This window comes from Triticum aestivum, chromosome 6A (genome assembly GCF_018294505.1).
Source record: "Triticum aestivum cultivar Chinese Spring chromosome 6A, IWGSC CS RefSeq v2.1, whole genome shotgun sequence".
Lineage (NCBI taxonomy): Eukaryota > Viridiplantae > Streptophyta > Magnoliopsida > Poales > Poaceae > Triticum > Triticum aestivum.
Genome location: NC_057809.1, coordinates 50,410,720 through 50,426,987, shown reverse-complemented (window position 1 = coordinate 50,426,987; position 16,268 = coordinate 50,410,720). Strand labels below are relative to the sequence as shown.

Here is a 16,268-nt window from a genome sequence, read left to right as displayed (position 1 = left end):
GTTATCAACGACATCCAATGTCCATGGTTAGGAAACCGTAACCATCTATTGATCAACGAGCTAGTCAACTAGAGGCTTACTAGGGACATGGTGTTGTCTATGTATCCACACATGTATCTGAGTTTCCTATCAATACAATTATAGCATGGATAATAAACGATTATCATGAACAAGGAAATATAATAATAATCAATTTATTATTGCCTCTAGGGCATATTTCCAACAGGTACGAGGGACTTGAGCGTGGCCTCCTACTGGATTGATACCTTGGTTCTCAAAAACTGAGAGAAATACTTACGCTACTTTGCTGCATCATCCCTTCCTCTTCGGGGAAAACCAACGCAAGCTCAAGAGGTAGCGGACACAACCGTACATAAAGTTGCTTGAGCACATGACATAAGTTGCCAAAATGCCTGGCAATAGTTGCTCACACATAGGGGAATTCTGAGGATTATGACACGGAGTTGCTTGCAAGACATACCAGTTTTTGCCTAAATATATCCAGTCTTTCGCATTACTAGTACAACTATTGTCGCCTACCCCCCATATGCAGGATAGAGAATTGCTTTTTCAGTTGTTCATGTACTGTATGCCCAATAGAGTCTGTGTTACTAGATGTTGTAGCGCAAACGTGGACACAACCATACATAAAGTTGCTTGAGCAAATCACATAAGTTGCCTAGTTGCCTGGCAATAGTTGCTCACACATAGGGGAAACTCTGAGGATTATGACACCACATTTGTTGCTCGAACAAATGACATAAGTTGCCTGATTTTCTGTCAAGAGTTGCTTGAACTACTGAACCCTGCAAGTGTTCGCCCCAGAGTTGCCTGCCAAACATGCAGCTGTTGCTTCAACTTAACTGTCAACTTACTAGTTTTTTCCTCATACTAGTCTTTGCGATTTGGCATGGGTTCCCTTCTGCCCATGTAGTTTTTCCGAAGTTTTAACATCTACTGCACTTTTTTTTCTACATCTCATATGTATGTTCTCCAATTTCCAGGTGATGAACGAGCAAATAAGCATGAGACGAGAGATAGAATGGGAAAAAATAGAGGGGGAGAGGTACAAATCTTACCTCTTGTGTTGATCAAGTTTCCCCCCTGCTTCAGTTTCCAGCCTCTAATGGCACATGCATTGCAGATCTATGCAATTTCTAGGAGTTGAGAGGAGTTTCCTTGGGGAAGAAGGAGGAGGAAGGGAGGAAGAAGAGAAAAGGGGCGGTGGGCAATGCCAGTCGCGTGGTGGTGAGGCGAAGGGTGGGTTTTGGGTTTGGGGACGAGTCACGTGATCGGAGGGAGGAGGGCAGCAGGGGGAGGGGACCAGACCAGTCTGGTCGCGGTGGGATTTGGGTGCTTTTGATTCCCTTTCCTGTTTTGCACGGGGGGACCAAAAGTTTCCTAATAAAGCAGGTTACCAGCAAATCCTAACGGGCACTTAGTTGCCCACTAGACGTGTCCTAATAAAAATCTCTTTACTGCAGTTTTTTAGGGGTCTTCACTGCAGTTCAGCATCATTTATTTTGCACCCACCGTGGGCTTTAATGTGTCCAGCCCACGACACCTAACCCTAACCCTAGGTGTTGGGCTGTGGATCGATATCTTCATCGTCACTCTACTACTTCACTTTCACTCCAACCGCCGCCGCCGCCGGATCAGTAGCGAGGGTGAGATGACGACCAGCCGCCGCCGCCATGCCCGCTCGCCGGCTGTCGCACCGCTGTACGACGACGACCTTCTCTCCGAGATCCTCGTCCGCCTTCCTCCGCAGCCCTCCTCCCTCCTGCGCACCTCGCTCGTCTGCAAGCGCTGGCGCCGCCTCGTCTCCGACCCCGCCTTCTGCCACCGCTTCCGCCTTCGCCACCGCCGCAACCCTCCTCTCCTCGGGTTCTTTGACATATTTTGTAACATCTCCTTCATACCTACTCTGGAGGCCCCCAACCGTATCCCTCCCGGCCGCTTCTCCTTGCAGCTCGACCACGGGGACGGCGACTTCATGTCCCTTGGATGCCGCCATGGTCTCGTGCTCATCTACCTTACGAAGCGCCTCCAGATCCTGGTGTGGGACCCCGTCACCGCCGACCAGCACCACCTCGCCATTCCCCCGGGGGTTGCGGCATGTGGGGGCAAGACTCCGATCAACGGGGCGGTGCTCCGCGCTCCTGGAGACGTCCAACACTTCCAGGTGGTCTTGGTAGTGGCATACGATGACGACCAACAACACAGACGAGCGCTCGCCTGTGTTTACTCGTTGAAGACCGGCTTATGGGGAGATCCCATCTCAACACTCCTTCCATACCAGGCAGTCCAGGCCGATGTATTCAGTTTCCCCACCCTCATTTCTACGGATGTCGTTGTGCTGGCTGGAGATTCCCTTCACTGGGTGCTTGCTGGGAATTTCAATGGCATTCTCGAGTTTGATTTGGAGAAGCAGAGGCTAGCTGTGATACGGCTGCCAGACGAGGTCAACTGCTGGAAGCTTATGCGGGCAGAGGGCGGTGGGCTTGGTCTCCTCGGAATGTCAGACTCAAACGGCAACACCCAGTTATGGAAGAGAAAGACCAATTGTGATGGTGTTGCTTCATGGGTGCTTGGAAGGACTATTGATCTCGAGAATATACTTCCTCTGAAACCAGAGGAGAAAGGGACCATTGCGATACTAGGGCTTGCCGAGGACAATAATGTGTTGCTGCTGTGGACAATTATTGGTCTCTTCGTGGTCGATCTTGAGTCATTAAAGTTCAAGAAGCTTTTTCAAACTATGATAATTTCTCAGTATTATCCATTTGAAAGTGTCTACACTACAGGTAATACCATGTCTTACGTCGCGGCTGTTGAAATTATGTTCACATCATTTTGTGTTAAGCCGACAATTTTAAGTAGTGTCGTACCATTTGTTTATTTTGCTGCTTCATGACCTGCAGTGTCATGTACTTATGTCCTGATGCTTGTGGTACTCCCTCTGTTCCCTATTATAAGATGTTTTGGATATTTCAATATGGACTACATACGGACTGAAATGAGTGAATAAACACACTAAAGGGCGTCTATATACATCCGGTTCAGAAAAAATAGAACATCTTATAATAGTGAACAGAGGTAGCTTTTAATGTAATGATTATAATCTAGAAAAAATCTATTAGTGGTATCTAATTTACTTTATGTTCTTTAGCCTGGCAGTTCCTACCATATGAATATCCATACAATAAAACAATCATTACCTGTGTGAGGAAATAGACAATGATAAGCACTTTGTTGTACAATAACTTAACTAAGTGTTATCGTTACCTGCCTAGTGGTGGATGCAAGAATTATCTAATGGTACTGTTTGTGCATAGCTGCAGTCCTATTTTTTGACTGATGTGATGCACAACAGTTAGAAGTTGACTACATAAAAAACCAGCTTGAACCAACTAGGTAGCTCAATAGGTACATTTGGACGCTTAGTTAGGCCTAGCTATATTTCTTTCATTCAGTATTGTCATATCTGCTGATATTGTTTATATGGTCTTAAATCCATAATTAGGACCTGTTCGGAGGTACTCCGCTCCACAGCTCCACTCCCGGAGCTGGTGGAGTTATAGTTGAAATTTGCGGAGCGCCAGTTTACTGGCTCCGCAGCTCTCCGGAGCTGGTGGGATTCCGAACGGCCTCTAACTAGATTTTAAATTTTGGTGCATGTTCGAGCAAAAAAACAATGGACACCAAGATTGGCAAAAAAAGTGATAGCTATACTAAATTTCGCTGTTGCTGTGTTTTGATATCTGCAACATGCTGCTGCTATACATGCCTTAGCTACTAATCAAGTCAGGGTGTTCACTTGTGACAATTGCCAACGTTCTGTTGTTTTGAAACCAGTGATAAATAGCATGTTTACTCGATGTTCAGGATATCGGTAACTTGTAGCTGCTCGGTCGGGTGAGGAATAGGGATTAATCGGTGAATCTATCGGCAACCCATTTACCGGTAGGTTAATTAGGGCCATATCTATATATCTTAGCTACATATAGCAATAATGCAGCAGCAGCAGCAATAAAGAAGAGGCAATAAGCAGCAGCAGCAGCAATAAAGGAGAGACAATAAGCAGCAGCAGCAATAAAGGAGAGGCAATAAGCAGCAGTAGCATATAGCACAGAGCAGGAGCAGCATATAGCATAGCACAAAGCAGATTAGCATGTAGCACAGACTGTTATATGCTGATCTGCAGGTGCTGGTCTCGGGGAGGGGGGCGGCGAGCTCGAGCAGGAGGAATAGGCTCGGTACCTTGATCCTTGAGCAGTGCAAGCGCCTTTGCCGGATGGCGCCGGCAGATGCTTGGGGCGGCGGCGGCTGCTCGGAGAGGGGGGCGGGGGCGGCTGCTCCTAGCCTCCTCAAATGAGGGTTACTACGGGAGGGGATGGAGAGTGAGAAGGGAGGGAATGGGCTGACCTAAAACACCCAGTTTTGGGGTAAAGGAGGGAATGGGCCAAAATTTTGGAGCCCAAATTTCTCTCTCCCTCTATTCAGTTAATTGGTCTAGTGGGATAAATCGGCCTGGAAGCCGATTAATCCCTCTCGAGCAGTTAACGCGATGGATAAGGTGTTGTTTCATCCGTGACCTATGGATTCAGGATTAACTGGCTAGTTACCTTCAATATCGGCCGATATTTTTAACAGTATGTTCACTTGTGACAATTGCCAACGTTCTGTTGTTCTGAAACCAGTGATAAATAGCATGTTTACTGGTAGTGAAACTGAAAGAGAAACGAGTCTAACCTTTTTGGTAGGTACAATTTCAATGAAGATTATAGTTCTACTTGCAGACGAGGTGGATCCTATCTTCTGGGCACCTTGCCTATAGATCCTGGTAGAAGTGCCATCTGATTATGTCATTGCAGTTGGAGAGTCCCAGCTGTTTTTCTTTTCTTTGTGTTCGAACCTGTTTCTTGCTAGGACATACAGCTTTTTTTTTCATGCCAGGACATACAGCTGGCTGGATCAACTTTTTTTTATTCGATTAGTACTAGTTGCCTGCTGCAGGATCTAGGTGATGAACATTGCCGGACCACCTTTTTTTGTTTGTTGAGTCATGAGTCTTTAGTTGATTATTGAAGGATCTAGATGATCAATGTTTCTGGATCATTGATTAGTTAGGTTATGGCCAGCTTGTTTTCAGATGAGAGTCCATTTGGGGATTTTGATTTCTAGGTGTCCGATCTTGTTACGTGGACAAGGCTTCGAGATCAAGTTGGCAAGGGGTTTGCTTTATGCCTATATCAAGTGCAGGCTTTGGCCATATGTATCGAATTTCGTGTTGAAAAGCAGAAGGGTCGCATCAAATCCGTTACTTTTTAGTTGTTAAGTTCCTGAGAGGGTATGTGAGAGTTGCTAGTGTGAACATTGATCTAATCAATATGGGTGCCAGTTATGGCTTCAGTTCTTGCATCTTGCTTGATTTGAAGTGTATGCTGCCACTAGTTTATTGTTGCTTCGTCGAGCACCGTGAAAGATTGGGCGCCAACACCCTTGCTTTACCGTCTTGCTAGTTTGTGCCTCATCACAAAAATAATATCAGGTAGCCACATGTTTTTCCTCGAGATAAAATAATATAACAGTTCGAAGTTGAAGACAACTACATGAAAACTAGAATGAACCAACTGAAATATCAAATAGGTAGCTCACTAGGTGCGTTAGAAGCTAAAAGATAGTAATATTTCTTTCATTCAATATTAGTATCTATCATGGATTATGAGTCCAAGGACTAGTCAAGACTAGTCTATGAGTCTCAACTCCAGGGCCGACTACACTTCAGTGTCGACTAGTGCCGATTAGTCACACTTAGTCTATGAGTCTCAACCTCAGAACGACTCGTCAACTCGTAAACCTTGGTTTGGTATCTATACTTATCTCACTAGTAATCTTAAATCCATAACGATGAATTTTCATGAAATTTACTAGATAATTGTTCCTTTTACCACATTTAGGAGAGGGAGTAGCAAGTCTGTTTGTACTAGGGAAAACCAATGCATCGAGTTCATTTCTTTTTTCAGGCTAAATTTGTTTGAAGATAATCTAAATCTGAAATTCTGAATAGTCTAGGTCGCTTTTGTTGCTAGAATTTATTATGTGATCTTTTTCAGGCTAAATTTATTTATATATAATCTAAATATTAATAGCTTTGATCTATATTTTCCAATATCGCATGGACTGAGCTTAAAAGTTATGTCTCTTCTGAGTTCTGACCAGCTAATGGTCTGAGTGTGCATCTTCATTTTTGTGATAGTAATCAGTTTATACTGTTTTTAAATATTCATTAACTTTCACAGTGGGTATGTTTTTTTAATATATTCCTAATGTTGTTTCAAAATTGATTCCTTTTTTATTTGAACTACAACTGTGAGTTCATCTAAACATCTTCTTGATGCCTCTTGTATCTATTTGGCTTTTCATTGGTTTTGACTTCTTATGCTTGCAGAAGCAGACATTGCTGGTGGACATGATGGAGCTGATCTTTTGCACAAGACATAAGATGGATTGTCCAGTTATATATGCTATGTGATGTACCGGTTGAGCAGATAAGCATATCTTCTGCATGTATGTTGTGGTATCTGAACTGTTCTTACAAAATGTACTGCTTTGCCTTTTGTTGTCATTTCTCAAGTACCAAATTGCAAGAGAGAACTCTTCAGATTTTCTCAACAATTCTTTGCTTAGATATAGCCCACCTCCTATCATGCTTTGATGCCAGGCTAAATCTTGAATCTTTTCTCCATACTCCCCAAGTTCCTGCTAGTTGTGCTGAAGGTCGGGCCTGATGCAGTGGTAGTCTCTCCACTTGTGACCTGGAGGTCCTGGGTTCGAACCAGCCTCCTTGCAGAATTACTATGCAAGGGTAAGGCTGTCTAGAAATTCCCTTTCCCACCCCACCTAGTGTTGGAGCTTTCAGCACTGGGTCCCCCCCCCCCCCCTCAAGTTCCAGCTGGTAGTGAGTGGGTTCTTCCCCCTCTGGTGATGTAGGACCGTTACTCCTTCCCTGTTTATGCATATATTTGTGCCTGCCCAGAGATTAGAGTGATTTCATGCAGGTAGTAGCAAATGAACTACCAACCCTCTGCTGTGCTTCTGCGATATAGTTCTACTTTCTTTTACTCGTTGCTGCATTACCTTTAACTTCTGTTTTATGTGGCCATGGTTCTATCATGTCCTAGTTTGGTTTGAATGTTGTAGCGTCTACACATGTGATTTATAACTAACACTACCTGAGCATTTGGTTTCATATTTCTTTTTTTATATGGACTTATAGAATTGCCATTTCATGTTGCTGCTTATTTTGGATCATTGTGATACCTACTGAACTACGACTGTCACAATATTTGAAGAGTATATACCTTCGTTAAATCTTATACTGCTGCTTATAGAAGAGTTTTATGGATGACTATTTTAGTTTTAGGTTGTTTTGTTAAACATTTTCCCAGCATGTCATTTGGTGTCTGCCAAACTTGCGTAAATATGTAATTGGCTATTAGCCACTATTATTATTTGGCAGCTCCAAACTATAGGTAGTATGCTTTGTGTGGAGTATTTTTTTTCTTCAGTGTTGGCCACTCTTTAATACTTCATACAAAACACAAGATCAAAACAAAGTGACTAGATTCACTATAAAAACTGTTTTTTATCAATAATGCCATTTTTTATTTTTACTAGCATGTTACCATTAAAATAGTGGTGAAAGTATTGCTTGAAACGGTAGAGAGTAAAACAGAAGTCATTTTAATTTGGACCAAATGAAGTTTCTGGTATAGTAAGAAGACGCCTGACCCCTTGCTTGACCCTTGTATTGCAAGAAGTTGCTGAAATTCGATTTATTAGTGACTAGCTAGCTCATCTCTACTCTTATAAAAGACCGAGTTGGTGATGATGGTGTGTCTGCCATTGTGTAATATAGACTGTCCGATCTATATCTGACAGATAAAAAACAAACTATTACAATTTTGCAAAAAGATACCCGCACCTCTCTCCACACTTGCAGATAAGGACTTCTCTCGTTCATCCTTTTCTCTCACAAGATAAACTACTCATACAAATGTATCTTGATGTTCCGTGCAACGCACAGGCATCTTGCTAATTCATTTCTAAAAAGCATGCCATGTGCTAGAAACCAGACATCTATGCTATCTTACTCCATGAGCCTCTACGCAGACCAAATGTAGCCATAAACTCGACGGTGTGCTACTGCACTGCAGATTACCTGTTCTCTGTTTCAGTTGTTTGTTCTGTCTAATAACTAATAATGCTGAGGGTTCAACATTTGGGACTTTTTGACATGATTTCCACAATTCTGAAGCTAATGTTTTTCTGTTTCAATAGTGCATTTTGTTGATACTATGAGCCGAGGCGGGGCCTTCTAGGAGGATGGGCGACTGCGCCGCCCCTGCCGCGGCGCCCCTCGCCGGAGCCCTGCTGCCCGCCCCGGCACCCTCGTCGGCCCCTCCGGCGGCGACGCCCCGTCCCCCCTGCCTCCCGCCTCGTCCTCTCCCGCTCCCCGCGTGGACGGCGGTGTGCGATGGGCAGATGTGGCCGCCGAGGAAGACCTCGCGGATGCCGTCGCAGCTGCGGCCGGCGATCTCCTCCCCCCCCCCCCCGGCGTTTCGGTGACCGGCTGGCGGAGGCCATCGCCGTGGAACCCGCCGCGGCCCATCCGGCGGATGTTGCGATCCCTTCTCCCGGCCCCCTCCGCGTTGACCCCCTACCGCCCCCCTCCCTGCTCCCCCTTTCCCGTCCCTTGCAGCGCGGCGAAGCTCGCCCGCCTGCACCACCTTCCCCACCTCCCCCTGGCGTTGGCAATGGCGCTAGACGGCGGGGGCGTGGGGCCCGGTCCTTGAACTGGGGGGTGGCCGGACGGGCTGATCTCGGGGCGGCGGCGGTCTCGTGGCAGCGCTCGGCGGTCATTCGTCGGCCTCCACCACTGCTCTTGTCCCTCCCTGGCTTGGCTCCACCCACCGCAACCTATGGAGGCCCGAAGTTCCGTGCTTTCCGGCCTAGTGCGGTTGCGCCCCGTTCTCCTCCGACGCCGGCGGCGCCCCGGTCGCAGGGGGAAACCCTTCCCTCCCTCCACGCGCCCTCGTGTGTTGGGCTGGGCCGACGTGGGCCTTGTGGGCCGCCTACGTCGGGGGGTCTCCTTCCTCCCCCCCCTCGGCCCACCTCGGGTGGCCCGGTATATGTTGGACCGCGTGGGCCTCCCCCCGAGCCTGGCCCATCCCGGCACCCCTCCCTAGGGTTGTCTCTGGCCGCTAGCCCAGCTCCCCGGACCCGTCCCGCATCCTCCCCGCCGCCACCCCTCCTCCTCCCCGCGCCCTCCCCGGCTCCGACCCCGCCTTCGGCCGGGTCCCGTACCCCACCTCCCGCCTCCGCCCCCCTGCCTGCCATGGCACGCGACGCCGGCGATGGCGAGCCGCGCCCTAAACGCCACACGCCTGGTCGCGATGTGGCACCCCGCTCGTCGCCTGAAGGCTCGTGTCGGGAGGCCAAACTTCGGGACGCGCTGGTGCGTGACAAGGCGGCCGTGCCTTCCGAGGGTGGGGACTGGCGCTCTTCTCGTCACCGAGACCGTTCCCCCTCTGCCTGGCGGGGCCGTGGCCGGGACCGGGACCGCCCGTCCCCTCGCCGTTCCCGCTCACCTCCCCGGTCTGGCCAGTCCGAGGCCTCCCCCCCTTGGCGCTACGATTCCCCTCGCCGTCAAGCCCAATTTCCTCCGGACGGCCCCAACAACGGCGGCAACCGCAACGGGCGCGGCGCTTTCGCTAAGAAGAAAAAGAAGCGCGGGGCGCAGTCTCAGCTTGAAGGTCCGGCGTCCTCTGTCACTCACCCACCCGCTGCGATTGCCCCCCCCCCCCACCTGCTGCGTCGGCGGCCACTTGCTTCAACTGCGGGGTGACCAGGCATTGCCAGGTCGAGTGCACCCGGCCGTTGGCCTGCTCCCGCTGGTCGCGGACTGACCATCCCGCTGCACTGTGTCCCGATCACCAGCCCATTCGCGCCCTGGGGCTGTTCAGGTATGCGCTGGATGATCTGGGCTTCTTCCAAATGGACCTTCCGGAGACCCGCGCTGCACCGCCCATGTCCGCGCTCATCTCTGTCTTGGATGGCAAGACAGCATCCCCGGCCATCATCTCCAACGAGCTTCGCCACCTGTTCAACCCGGACTGGGGTTGGGAGGTCACTCCAATCTCAGACCGGGAGTTCACAGTGATCTTCCCCGACCCCGTGAGCCTTCGGTATGGCACTCACAGCGCCAGGCTCACGCTCGCCCTCAACCAGCTCTCAGTTCGCATCTCGGTCCCCTCGGTGGATCCTCTCGCCGTGGCCACCTTGTCCATGGTCTGGGTGCAGATTCGTGGGCTCCCGGCACCAGCCCGCGATGAGGGTGTTCTCCGGGGCTTGTCCCGCCTGCTGGGCAAGTTTGTGGCGGTGGACGGTGCTTCTCTCCCCAAGGGCCCGGCGGTGCGGTTGCAGATCAAATCCCCCGATCCCTCCAAGCTCAAGACGACGATCCGCATGTTCTTCAATGATGTTGGCTACGATTTACACGTTTTCGTTGAGGGTGGGACTCCCGTTGATCCCCTCAACCCGGACGCGGGAGGCGATGCCGCCCCTGGGTCTGGTGGGGGTGCTGCTGCCCCAGACCCCCCTCGGGATCCCCATCGCCGCTCCCCCCGCTCGGAGGCCTCTGACGACGTCTCGTCTGGCTCGGAGGATGATGGGCCTCCTGCTGGCTCCTCTCACCCCTCGACCACCCACAGCGTGGGCCTCGGCACCTCCGGTGACGTCCCTCTAGACGTCTGTGAGGATATCACGGCGATCGCGGCCATGCTCGACGAGGCCGCCACCCTCCCTCCTGGCACTACCCTTCCTCCACCCTTCCTGCCTCCACTGTCCGTCTCGGAGGAGGAGGAGAGCGAGGTCAGCCGGGGCAGCATGGAGGTCCGCCCCCCGTCCTCCCCGAGGCTGGTATCTCCGATGCCAGACCGGGAGGATCTCCTGGTGCCGTCTCCTCCGGAGTCCCCGGTGGCTCCTCCCCGTCCCCCTCCAGCTCGGCTACCCAGATCTCGGGGCCGCCCTCGCTCGGCCTCGACCCCGGCTTCCTCTGCCCGGAAGAGTGCCAGACTTGGGGCGGCTTCGGGTCTTCCTGGGACATCCCCGAACACGGTGGAGAAGGCTTCGCGTCGTGCTGCTATCCGCAACCTTGATCCAGGTCCGTCTGCCTCCCAAGCCCCCTGCTCTGATTCCGATGATTTCTGTGATGCATCTTTTTCCGCTCTTGCCGGGGTCCCTCTTGGGCACCTTGCCAAGGTAGCGGCTGATTTGGCCATTATATTCCGTGGTGAGAAGGGTCCGGCCCTTGAGCAGCTTGCGTCCCTCCAGGCTAAAGAAATTCTGGAGGGCCACCTCGTGGCCACTAGGGCCCGTGAGGTGGCAGCAACCGCGGAGGCCCCCTCTCCTACGCCTCGTCCTCGTGGTCGTGCCCCCCCCCCGGGGCTGATCTTGGCGAGGTTCGTGGCCGTACTCGATCCCGCACTGCTCAGCTCCGCCGCGCTCTTAGCGCTGCCTCCACTGTTGGGTCCAGGGAGGACCCATTAGGAGAGTGATCATGCGTGCTCTTTTTTGGAACCTGCGGGGCTTTGGTCACGATGGCCGCCGCAGGCAGCTCATAGAGTACATGTGTGAGGAAGCTATTGATGTGGTGGTGATTCAAGAAACAATGCGCACTGATTTTTCTCTAGTGGAACTTGAGCGCCTCAGTCGACATCTCTTCGCCTGGCACTGGTTGTCGTCGAGTGGGGTGTCTGGTCACTCCGGTGGCATCCTTCTAGGTGTGAAGGATGCCACCTTTGAAGTGGGCTCCATGGACCGTGGATCCCACTTTGTTAGTATGGAAGTCTGGGAGCGTGCTGTAAACTTCAAATGGGAGATCATAGTGGTCTATGGCCCGGCCGACCATAGTCGTTCCACCGCTTTCCTGGCGGAGCTCCATGCCAAGATCTCCTCTGCGACCCTCCCGGTTGTGGTTGGAGGCGACTTCAACCTACTTCGTTCTGCGGAGGAGAAGAATAATGCTCGGGTAGACCTAGCTGAGATGCGTCGCTTCAATGACTGGGTCGCGGATTTGGGTCTCCGGGAGTTAGACAGGGTCGGAGCATGGTATACCTGGACTAACCGTCAGGTCGCCCCGACCCTTAGCGTGCTTGACCGGGTGTTTATTTCCCCGGACTGGGAACTTCGGTTCCCTCTGGCCTCTCTTCAGGCCATTACCCGTATTGGGTCTGACCACGTTCCACTCCTCCTAGCTTCTATGGATGACCGACCGCGCCCTCCCCCGCGGTTCCGCTTCGAGAACTTCTGGCTCCGACATCCGAACTTTAGGGCCGCGGTCCAAGAGCACTGGGTCTCAGCTCTTGCCGAGCCCCATAGACAGATGTCTGTTCTTGATGAATGGCACCACTTATCCAAGCGATCCCGACAGTTCATGAAGGGATGGGGGGCGAAAATCGGGCGCGATCTGCGGGTGCAGAAGGCGGCCCTCCTTGAGGAGATCCGGACCCTTGACCTCCGTGCCGACATCACCGGGATCTCCGCGGAGGAATGGATGCACAGATATTGCTTGGAGGACTCCCTTATGGAGATATACTCCAAGGAAGAGGAGTTCTGGCGCCAGCGCGGCGCCATTAACTGGGTGCTTTTTGGAGATGCCAACACTGCCTACTTTCAGGCCATCGCCAATGGCCGGAGGCGACGTTGCTCCATCCCCCTCCTCTGGGAGGGAGGACAGTTGTTCCAAGACCCTCAGGCTATCCGCCTGCTAGTTGACGACTTTTACAAGTCTCTATTTCAGGGCCGACAACGGAATGGTGTCGCCCTCGCTGATCATTTCTGGTCACGTGACCAACAGGTTTCCTCCGCCGAGAACGCAATCCTGCTAGCCCCCTTCAATGCTGCCGAAGTGGAGGCCATTGTTAACACTATGAACCCGGCGTCGGCCCCTACCCCCGATGGCCTGCCGGTCCGTTTTTTCTAGGCGTTCTGGCCGATGGTCAAGGATATCATCCTTGACCTATTTAGCGAGTTCTCTAAGCGTACCTTAGATATGTCCCGGCTTAATTACGGGATTATATCTCTAATCCCCAAGGTACCGGGTGCGGCGGACATCCGACAATTCCGCCCTATCACAGTTTTGAATGTGATTTTTCGGATCCTCGCTAAAGGGTACGCCTCTAGGGCGGCCCTTATTGCTCCACGGATTCATCATCCGAACCAGTCGGCCTTCACGAAAGGTAGATTTATCTTAGATGGGGTTCTTGTTCTTCATGAGATTATCCATGAGGTTAAGAGCAAGCACCTTCGTGCGATCTTCTTCAAGATCGATTTCCATAAGGCCTATGACACGGTGCACTGGTCCTTCCTTCGGGAAGTGTTGCTGAAACGTGGCTTTGACCCCCACTGGGTAGCACGAGTAATGCAATTGGTTACGAGTGGCCGGACGGCGGTTAACATCAATGGGGAGGTTGGCCCTTACTTCTCTACTGGCCAAGGAGTCCGTCAGGGTGACCCGATCTCCCCATTCCTGTTCAACCTTGTGGTGGATGCGCTCGCCTCGATTCTGGATTTGGCCAAGCAGGCGGGTCACATTAGGGGGATCTGTCCCCACCTAGTGACACCTGGGGGTCTAACTCACCTCCAGTACGCGGATGACACCATCATGATGGTCGAGGGCTCTGATGAGGATATCCAGAACCTTAAATTCCTCCTCCTCTGCTTCCAGGAGATGTCGGGCCTCAAAATAAACTTTGCCAAGAGCGAGGTAATGGTCATGGGATATTCCCCGAGGGAGGCCCGGCGGATTGCTAACCGTCTGAATTGTCGCCTGGGCTCCTTCCCAACAACCTACCTGGGCGTGCCCCTGAGCGATGCACGTCTCCTAGAAAAGGATTTTCGCCCACTAGTCGCCAAGCTCCAGCCTAGAATGGAGCCTTGGCAAGGGAGATGGCTTTCTAAAGCCGCTCGAGTGATTCTGATGAACTCCTCCCTTATTAGCTTACTGATGTACTTAATGGGATTCTATAGCCTTCACGAATCCCTCCATAAGGAAATTACCAAATTGCTCTCCCGCTTCTTCTGGGCGGGAGAGAACAATAAACAGAAGTACCATATGGTCAAATGGTCTGAGATCTGCAAGCCTAAGGTCCAGGGAGGCTTGGGAGTCATCTCCTCCAAGCGTATGAACATTGCCCTCCTGTCTAAATGGCTTTGGCGGATCCAGACGGAGGAGGGTGGCCTGTGGCTTCAGATTATTCGTAGGAAGTACCTTCGTGGGCAACCACTCGCATTTGCCTCTAGATCTGGAGGATCCCAATTCTGGCAATCGGTGATCTCTCTACTTCCGGTCCTACGCATTGGGACCTCTATCCAGATAGGTTCTGGATCGGCCACCCTCTTTTGGTTGGACCGATGGGCGGGACCCCGCCCTTTTGCAGAGCGTTTTTACGCACTATTCTCTATCTGTGTTAGCCCGCAGATCTCTGTGGCCGCGGCACTAGAGAACCTTGGAGCGATTGCCTTTCGTCGCACCTTCGGGGCGCTCGAACTTGTGCAATGGGATGAGTTACTAGAATGCATTGCCCTGCATCCTCCTTCCTTGGAACCGGATTCGATCTCCTGGCACCTCGAGCCAAGTGGTAGATTCTCGACTAGATCCCTGTACCAGGCGATTTTGCCTACACCTGGTTCAGTGGAGCTCACGGTGCTCTGGGAGATCAAACCCCCCCTAAAGATTCGTATATTCCTATGGCAATGGGTTAGAGGACGCCTCCCCTCGGGCACTGAGGTCCGTAAGCGTAATGGACCCGGGGATGGTCTTTGCCCCATCTGTCTGGTTCCGGAGGACTGCAACCACATCTTCTTCCGGTGCCCGGCGGCGCAGTTTCTATGGAGTTGCTTCCGGGAGGTCGTTGGAGGCTCATGGTGCCATGACAACACCCCGGATTTGTTCAGGGAGGCCCTCCGGCTCCCCGGGCCTAGGCGCGCTCCCATTTGGGTCGCGCTAGGCACCCTTGCTTGGTCACTTTGGTGCGCTCGCAATAAGTTAGTCGTCGAACGAGTGATTCCAGCACGCGTGACTGATGTGATCTACAAAATGTGTGGCTCCTTGCAGCTTTGGAGTCCGCTTAGCAAGCGGAGCGATCGAGCCGTCATCGACAGCATCATGGCGGGTCTTCGTGCTTCGGCGGCTTCCTTCGCTCCTCCTCCCCCCCCCCCTCCGCCTCCTCCTGAACCAGATTAGCGCCTTCGCGTTCTCTTTTGGGGTTTGTTTTGCTGTGCCCCCAGCATGTTTTTTTATGACTTCTTGTATTTGAACCTTGTGGTTGGATGCTTGTTGTTGGATGCTTGGTGGTATGCTTTATAATATAAAACGGGGGGAAACCCTTTTTCGTGAATAGTGCATTTTGTTTGACTGATGATACTGCTTGCTCCGCAGGATCTACAGTTACATTCTGTTGGCTGAGATGCAGAAGTTGGTTGTCAAGTGTAGTTTCTTCCATCTGTATGCTCGACGCCGAGATTGAGCCTCTATGTAGCATGCACTCTTCAGCTCTGAAGTGAACCTGTAGGAATTAATTGTTTGTTGCTAATGTCCTTAGACATTCGTCGACTGGCATGAAGGCGCATTGGCCTGCTTTCGATCTAGTACTTGCCTCGTGGTTTGCTTAGTTTGCCTTGTGAGGCAAGCATGTTGTCGTGAGCTTAACTATCAACTGACGTTGCTTGCATTTTATTATCTTCTGTGTTTCAATAGCTCAGTTTGATTCAAACTACATTGCGAACATCGTATTTAACAATAGATAGTATAATTAGGTTAAAACTACATTGCTCATTACGAATTTAAGCTAGTCTGATGAAAGCTTGATCACTTCTGCCTCGGTCACCCTCCTGGGTGGCCTGGCCTCCTCGGCATCATCAAGCACCTTTTGGTACAGCTTGAGCAGACGACGGTCCTCGACGATGAGCTTTGGATGCATACGCCGGAGGTTGGCCATGTACTCTTCATCGGTGCATGCTGCCTCGAGCTGCTCGAACGCCTCCAAGTGGCCGGAGACCACTCGGGAGTTGCGTGTGCTGAGGGGGAAGTTGAGCTTTCCTTTCATGCCATAGGGCGCTACCGCCTACGCTCCACTGATTGTTGGTGTCAGTGTCGTCGATTCAGACACCCATTCCCCCCACAGCCGCTGCCACACGCC

General features: G+C 51.3%; 1 protein-coding gene across 1 annotated transcript; it reads left to right on the top strand.

Moving 5' to 3' along the window:
• The first annotated feature begins 1,672 nt into the window (after window positions 1–1,672).
• LOC123129418 (uncharacterized) lies at window positions 1,673–4,254 on the top strand. Its single transcript, XM_044549594.1, has 2 exons — window positions 1,673–2,807; window positions 4,208–4,254. The coding sequence occupies exons 1-2, from the start codon at window positions 1,673–1,675 to the stop codon at window positions 4,252–4,254; spliced, it is 1,182 nt and encodes a 393-aa protein (XP_044405529.1).
• The last annotated feature ends 12,014 nt before the right edge of the window (window positions 4,255–16,268 follow it).

Bases quoted from the DNA above. Each gene is read 5' to 3' on its own strand.
- LOC123129418 (XM_044549594.1), top strand. From the start codon at position 1,673: ATGACGACCAGCCGCCGCCGCCATGCCCGCTCGCCGGCTGTCGCACCG. The intron at 2,808-4,207 runs GTAATACCATGT...GCTGATCTGCAG, and splicing joins TGAAAGTGTCTACACTACAG to GTGCTGGTCTCGGGGAGGGG.